This window comes from Medicago sativa, chromosome 3, assembly GCF_051527215.1.
Source record: "Medicago sativa cultivar Bolivia chromosome 3, Bolivia_mono, whole genome shotgun sequence".
Classification (NCBI taxonomy): Eukaryota; Viridiplantae; Streptophyta; class Magnoliopsida; order Fabales; family Fabaceae; genus Medicago; species Medicago sativa.
This window is the reverse complement of record NC_140751.1, coordinates 98,237,548-98,245,634: the sequence shown is the minus strand read 5'-3', so window position 1 is coordinate 98,245,634 and position 8,087 is coordinate 98,237,548. Positions and strand designations below refer to the sequence as shown.

General features: G+C 33.6%; 1 protein-coding gene and 1 long non-coding RNA gene across 5 annotated transcripts; one reads left to right on the top strand and one right to left on the bottom strand.

Moving 5' to 3' along the window:
- Positions 1-500: 500 nt before the first annotated feature.
- On the bottom strand, positions 501-1,528 carry LOC146942662 (uncharacterized). Its single transcript, XR_015033561.1, has 2 exons — positions 1,220-1,528; positions 501-1,126 (listed from the first exon to the last, which is right to left on the bottom strand). It is a non-coding gene; the product is annotated as an uncharacterized LOC146942662 (long non-coding RNA).
- A 1,515-nt stretch (positions 1,529-3,043) lies between these two features.
- Positions 3,044-7,847, top strand: AME3 (Protein kinase superfamily protein). 4 transcript variants are annotated; one of them, XM_085756700.1, is made up of 12 exons: positions 3,044-3,267; positions 3,347-3,473; positions 4,311-4,337; positions 4,423-4,576; positions 4,695-4,743; positions 5,165-5,279; positions 5,454-5,545; positions 5,632-5,779; positions 6,690-6,754; positions 6,840-6,937; positions 7,121-7,223; positions 7,334-7,847. In XM_085756700.1, exons 1-12 carry the CDS (start codon positions 3,175-3,177, stop codon positions 7,469-7,471), a joined length of 1,209 nt encoding a protein of 402 aa, XP_085612826.1. In that variant the 5' UTR covers positions 3,044-3,174; the 3' UTR covers positions 7,472-7,847. The 4 variants fall into 4 exon arrangements, with proteins under 4 accessions (XP_085612826.1, XP_085612825.1, XP_085612828.1 ...); XM_085756699.1 differs by having other exon boundaries at positions 4,311-4,576; XM_085756702.1 differs by lacking the exons at positions 5,454-5,545; positions 5,632-5,779.
- The last annotated feature ends 240 nt before the right edge of the window (positions 7,848-8,087 follow it).

The following is an 8,087-nucleotide window of genomic DNA, read 5'->3' as shown; positions in this document are numbered from 1 at the left end:
AATACGGTTGCATGTACTCAAAGCAAAAATATTGAAACATGCGATCAATATCTACCTTCATAACATAAAATTGTATGTGAAACTTGATAATGTGAAGACCCGATACAATTGTTCAGCAAAAATGTGGGAAAAAATTTGATTAAAAAAAATGCTGATATTGATCAAATTTAATATGGGTTTGTCTAACATGTGCAACATTGCACATGTTAAAACAATTAATAGTAGTAACTTTTTTTTGGAAAACAACATTTATTTATTCAAAAGTTTTATACTTAATATTAAATGTGCAAGTTTCAATAGAAAATTTTCATTTTAAACTTCTTAACATATGCAAATTTGCACATGATAGAAAAACTCATTTAATATAATGACTAATGAGTCAAAACATTATGTTTTAGCCACAGCCTCCACTGTTGAGTTTGTTTCATGTCTCAATCTCAGGTTTTTTTTGCATCCGCATTTTTATCATTTTCATAACCAATACTATGAAGGTTAGTAAGTACAAAGAAGCAACATTAAAATGATGAGTTGGACGAGTTTTAAGTGAAATTACATATGATATGAGTTCTTTTTAGACTTATCTCAATGGCTAATGAAACAATTTCTACAGCACAAAATACACGAAGGTGGAGAAAATCCAGGTTAGAGAAAGAAAAATTTATCTATGAAACATTCTATTTCAGCAAAAGTTCGCATCATATCAATGGCTAGTAATTAGTAACAAGAGGGAAAATAAGTCTATCATTCACTTTTAGCCCATGGATGATGTGTTGGTGTTTGATTTCATCAACTTGCTTCAGCCTGGTATGTTTTCCACGGCTAACCATGGAGGGCATCTAATGGAGAACGATATTTACAATCAGGCTAACCTTCGAGCTAGATAGGTATATATAGAGATGAGGCCACTTGAAGCAGTAGGGCACATTGGCATGCGGCAAGTTCCACCATAGAGAAGTACTGTGCAGGCAAGCAACATGCCTTGCGCTTGAGGATACGCTTGCAACTCAGTAGGAGTTCAACACTCATACCTGCTAAGACTCGATAAACATGTGCCAGCCTCGATGGCTTTTACAACACCTCGATTGACTGTAAGTTATGCCGGTGAAAAGCCATGGATTTTGAATCCCTTTAACCAATATAACCCTTTGTTAGATCAAGCGATTCAATGGAGAACACAATAATGAGTCAAACTTTATGAAAACATAAGAAATTGCCCCACCTCAAGTCCAGACTTAACCATGTGTCCAAAACCTCCAGAAAATGTGTGGCGCCAGCCAGTCGTAGACGGGGTAAGACCTCTAAGACAACAAGTGTTGGATCCCAACCTCATAGCTGATACAATCAAGAGGTATTTTTGTATACAATTGAAACTCATAGACAAAACTAGGTATAAGAAGTTGTGTCTAAAATGGGGTCGTTAGATTGGTTCCTCTGTTTAGAGGTATAAAACTCCAAACTTTGCTACATTCTTGGGGGAAGTTGGCAAATAGGCTATGGAGCACATTAGAAGATTTATTGTGCAGTGCGGTGAGAGGAACTAGGATGAGTTCCAGAAGTTACATTTGTTCCTTTTATTGTTGACATGAACAAAATTCTGGTGGTACTCTTCCCTCCCACCAAACTCAATCAAAACATGGGAAGACATGGAAACTTGTTTCTACGACAAGTTTTATTAGCCACAATTAGAAGTTACGACAATTGATCTAATGAATTTCAAACATTTAGTATATGAATTAGCTGATGACTTCTTTGAAATCTTAACAAAATGGTTGGGAAATTTTTAGTCTAACTTCTTGACGTTGAATATACGTCAATGGAATGTCTGACAACTAAAAGATAAATTGGTTTGTCAGTTATATCATGATTTGAACGAATTGGCTTCCTGAAGAGTATACATAGAACCATTCATTCTAGAAACTGAAAATAAATGTGCTAACCGAGGGAGATGTCCACACCTTATTTCGATCGCAGACTATAAGAAGTTCGATGATATGTTAGCTGATTCAACAAACAAATATTCTAACGATTGAGATCCTAAAAAGAAAAACCTATACTTGTATTGATTAAGGTCATCCAAAGGGAAGGACACCAATTCATCAGAAGGCCAAACTGAAAATGCCTTTGACATAACAAAAGTTGGCCATATAATTTATTATCTACTTAAGGATAAGCATATTCGGCTATTAGATGGTCAGAAAATTCGACTGAGGAAATCAAAGGCAAATGGATTGATCAATTGCCTTTGATAAAATTCGGCTAACATTGATCCACTCAAAAGGCAATTAAGCAATGCATGTTTTAGTTAGTGAATAAGGGAGTTTTGGAAATGTCCATTGATACCTATTCCTTTCCAACCATAGAGATAGTCATGGTATCATTCTTTGAACCAACTAAAACATGGTCCCATTTATCTAACATAGATCATGTATCTTACATTAAGGGTAATTAACGATGAGGACTAAAATTGGGGACGTAAAAGTTTAGGAAGACTATTATTCGGTTAAATTTTTTAGAGGGATAAAAGTGAAAGTCAAGACATTTTAAAGGATAAGAGGCTTATCGACTTTTTGGAAAATTCTAACAACTTGTATAGTTAACCTTTTTTTGGTTACATATATAACTAACCTTTAAAAAGTGTAAAAATTATGTTTTTAATATAAAATTTACTTTTTTGACCATAACTCTTAAGAGTATCAATTTGTCTTAAAATATAAAAAAAAAAATTACGATAACTCTTAACGGTATCAATTTATCTTAAAATATAAAAAATTAACACTAATTTATTTATACACAAAATATAATTTAGTAACTAATATTCCATAATTTTTTTTAATTAATAGCCATACACTTTTTAAATAAATTTATAATTTAATTAATGTGCACCATAGTGTAAAATTATTTTACATGTTAATGTGTTGTTATGTCATTTAATATATTTATCCCTAAATTAAACTAGTAATTAAACTAATTAATTTATCCCTAAATTTATTTGTTACGAATATTGCAATTTACAATAAAATTGAACCCTAACTCCCAACGGTTTATTCTGGTTCTCCGTTCTTACACAGACGACACAGGAATCCCGTATCTTGTCTCTGGAATTACATTCTCCATCTTCATATTCGCCACAACTATCAATTTTTGTTAGAAAACTGAATTCAACCATTAATGTAAATGGTATCTAATTTCATGGAAAGGGAACGAACTCGGAAACGACCTCGTCTCGCTTGGGATGCAGCTGCAGCTCCACCTCCTTCAATTCCAAAGGTATGTAAATTATCCTCCTTCAATTTCACTCTCTTGATTTATTTTATTTTATTTTTTTAATTTTAATTTGAAATTTTAGGTACCCAGAAATTTGGCAGTGGTTGGTGACGGTGGAATCGAAAGAAAGTATGCTTCGCCTCCAAGAAGAGACGACGATCGTGATGGCCATTATGTCTTTAATCTCGGCGAAAATCTCACTCCTAGATGTAACTAACTTCTTTCATTTTTTATAATTAATTATTATTGTAAAAATCATAATTATGATTATCAACCCTATTTCTCAATTTAATGTGTGTTTCGTTCACTGGCGACAAAGATTTATTTTGAATGAGTTGATTCAGCAAAATTGATTTTGGCTAATTTGCAACTCAATTTCGTATAAGCTATAAGCTGTTTTCATCAGTTATATTGGAGAACTTAAGAAAATAAGCTGAAAACAGCTCGTGGACGTGTCATGAGTTGTTTTTATAAGTTCATCCAAACAGTCTAATAAGTGCTTATTCAAGTGATAAGCTAAAATAAGCCAATCCAAAAAAGACCCTTAATTTGTGACTTGATGCTGCCTATGTGCTATTTAAAATATTAGTTTGTTGGCTTGATTGCACTTTTGGTCCCTATTTTATAAAACCCATGAAAATAGCCCCCTCTTTTTTAAAATCGAACTTTTAAAATAGCCCCCCTTTTGAAAATATTAGCTTGTTGCAATCTTGATCCCAACCCATCCTTTTTGCCCCCAAAATGGTGATTTTTAGCGCTGCCCCAATGTTGAATCTTAAGACAAAATATCATTTTTGATACCTAAACTCACTTTTTTGGATTCCAAAAGCCACAATTTTTAGGGCAAAAAACATGAGGCGGGGCCAAAACAAATGTGAAAATAGAGGGACTATTTTCTTTAGTTTAATAAAATAGGGGGACCAAAAGTATAATTAAGCCTAGTTTGTTTGTTTGTTTGTTTGTTGTCTTTTTTTCTCACTCTTCAATTTGGTGTTTATGAAAGGTTTGGTCGTTTGAACTTCTTTTTCTTCATTTATTTTTAACAGATAAAATTCTCAGCAAAATGGGTGAAGGTTAGCGGTCAAGTGCTCTCTGAATACAAGTTTAAATTTTTATATGACTCTGCTTGTGTCATTCAGCATGTTGCTAGTGCTGTAGGCACCTTCGGTCGAGTTTTGGAATGTTGGGATCGTCAAACCAGAGATTATGTAGCGATCAAGGTGATTAGAAGCATCAAGAAGTATCGCGATGCAGCAATGATCGAGGTTGATGTGCTTGAACGTCTTGTGAAGAGTGATGTGGGATGCTCACGGTACAATAATATATATAATACCTGCTAGAGTTTTTTTTTTTGGAAAGGATACCTGCTAGAGTTTGGTTACTGATTTTTTATATTAAGAGATGACTAATATAAATATTATTATTTGCAGCTGTGTACAGATCCTGAATTGGTTCGATTACCGGAATCACATATGCATTGTAAGTAGTCTTATTATATTATTTTCATCAAAATGTTTTCATTATTTTCCATATCCAGTTAGTTTGTTTTGATAAAATTTGTTCCTGACCTGAGTTGAAGACCCATATAATACCGGGTGGTTGGGTAGGGGATAGTTTTGTATTATTTTGAAAATGGGTGTCATCATTCATGATTGGGATTATTTTTGAATAAATTAGTTCTGTTCTCCACCTGCACATAGTCTACTTGTTCTTTTGTGCTGCTTGTTTTTTTAGGTCAGGAAGTATAGGTGATTTATCCCAATTTATGTTGCAATTTTGTTGACTCGATAAGTTCACTATAATAGATTATTATGTACACACATGTCCATGTGGGATTTATTCATAGATCTGGAAACTGAGTGGAAACATTCCTTTCAACGCATTTTAATGGTGTTATCAGGTCTTTGAGAAGCTTGGACCAAGTTTATTTGATTTTCTAAAGAGAAATAAATACTGCCCATTCCCTGTGGATCTTGTTCGTGAATTTGGACGACAGCTTTTGGAATCTGTAGCATGTCTGTGGATTATTCTTGACCTCAAGCGTTTATTCATCATGTTTTATTATTATATCTCTTGGTTATAAATCAACATCATCTTTTTCCTTAGCTTGCTTAGTTTGTCCCAGGATGCAGTGTATCTTTGTTGTGTGTGCTTGCTTTAATATGTCTCTCGTGCGTTGTCATATTCAGATATGCATGAACTACGCCTAATCCACACCGACCTGAAGCCAGAAAATATACTTCTTGTTTCTTCTGACTATGTAAAGCTTCCTAGTTGTAAGGTACTTGGTATTTTCAGATAAAAAATAACTACATTTGTTGATTCGTTATGATAATATATTTAATGAAAATTACTTGATTGGTACAGAGGGTTATGTCAGATGAAACACAATTTAGGTGCTTGCCTAAGTCTAGTGCGATTAAGCTGATTGATTTTGGTAGTACTGCATTTGCAAATCAGATCCATAGCTCCATTGTTTCTACAAGGCATTATAGAGCCCCTGAGGTTATCTTAGGTAACGAAATATGTTTTTGGTTGGTCACAATGTGGTTGCTTTACTTGTTTGTCTGTTTCTTTGTCCAGAGCAAATGTCGTTCTTGACAACGAGAAATACTTTGACCTGTTAAAAATGTTTCCAGTAGCTGCATCACATCTCTGGTTAAATATCCCAGCGACCATTTCCCAGCTCATCTTATATTATCCTAGATCTTTGATCTTCACTATATTCGTTGTTCGGAGCCTTTGTACTGTAATGACTGACATTTTTCCAATTTCCAATTTTGATTGTGCTCTCATGATGGATTCCCAATTATTTTTAACTTTTTCTTATACACTTTGGTGGCTGTTTTGTTCTTCTCTCATGTTGATGTTATGAAAATAAAATAGAAATGCCAAATCTATTTCTTGTTGATGACTGTGTGAAATTAGTAAAGCGAAGTGCTATATAGTACGGGATTTATTTTCACGAAAATTCACGGACGCTTGAACATATAAGCAACCTGAACGGTATCTATTATTATGCACTATGTCTTCATTGTTATGCAATTCAACCAAAGAAAAAGGTGGTCAGCACCGTTTCAATTTGTTGCACCGTTTGCTTAAGATTAATTCCCTCAAACAAAAAAAATAGTGTTAAAGATTAAAGAGTGCTAACCTTTCACGAAAAAAAAATAAAATAAAAAGAGTGCTTACCTTTAAACTCTCTTTTATAAGTTAATTAAATCACTACCAAAAAGTTAATTAAATCACTTACTATTCAAAAAAAAAAAAAAAAAAAAAAAGTGCCGCAGTTTAGCCTGTCCGTGAATTTTCGTGGCCACAAGTTCCGTACTATTTAGCATTTTTCATTAGTAAAACTGTTAGGTTTATCAATATAATTTATAGCTGTTAATGTATTCTCACGTGCATCTAAAATGACATTCCAGGTCTAGGGTGGTCATCTCCATGTGATTTGTGGAGTGTTGGATGCATTCTCATTGAGTTATGCACGGTTGGTTTTCCATCTATCAAGATGTAGGCATGTTTTGAATCTGGAACAGCTGGTTTTAGCATTCTAACTGTGGAACTTTTGACAGGGAGGAGCATTGTTTCAGACTCATGAAAATTTGGAGCACCTGGCAATGATGGAGAGAGTTTTGGGACCTCTACCAGAGCATATGGTTCAAAGATCTAAGTATGTAATACATTTTCATCATGGTCTCTAATTTCTCTTTCCATCAAATTAACTGTGTTTTAAGATATATTTAGTGTCTTGTAAGTTATGAAGCATTGACCAGGTGATTAAATATTATAATTGAGTGCAGTAAATTTGTGTCGTAACATATTTTAAATATATTTGCTTCACAATATCTCGCAGGGGTACGGAAAAATATTTCAAGCGTGGATCACGACTAAGATGGCCCGAAGGAGCTGTTTCAAGGGAGAGCATAAATGCAGTGAAGAAGCTTGGTGATCTTAAGGTTTGTTTTGTTTCTTCTTCTGTATCATTAGTTTTTGGGATTGATCTTAATAAATATATTAGTTTGTGTGAATTTTAACATGTAATGACCGATTATTATTCTTTATGCAGGATATTATATCACGTCATGTTGAGTCGTCAAGGTCCTCATTAACTGATTTGTTGTATGGCTTATTAACATATGAACCATCCAAACGCATTACTGCTCGCCAAGCTCTTGATCATCCTTTCTTTAGGATTCCAACTTAAAAAGTCAAATGCCTTGTGTTATTTGAATGGTTATCAGTTGCACAGACTACAATTTTGCTTTAAATGGATTTATCATTTATTGCAGTGGTTTAGTCGCGTAGAAAATATTTATTTATTATGATCGTTTTATTCAACCAACTGTATTTGCATTACAATGGATGAGTGGTATGAGAACTCCACTCTATTGAACATAATTATTGGATAGAGGAATTATGTTGTACTCAAGAAGGCTTGAGAAGGTGAAAAGTAAAAAAAGTATCAAGAACACTGCCAAAAAATTAGAATGTATCCAAACGATGAAATTTTTATATCATTCAGAGGGCACTCTGGTAAGCAAGGCCTACTGGGACATCAATATTTGAAGGTTCATTCGCAATCGATTCTTTGCAACATTTATTAATTCTTGTCTAGTTGGGATTGATGTTTTGTTTACGTGTTTTCTTTTTTGGAAAAAAAATACATCGGTGGTTCTTACCAAGACTTTTTCTCATGTAAAAAAATAAGTACGAAGCCTATTAAGAATAAGACTTTTAACAGAAAAAATTATTACGGCAAAAACTATCCACTGGCTGTATGTTGTTAGCACACTAATTCAATTAGATTTCATCATGACGAT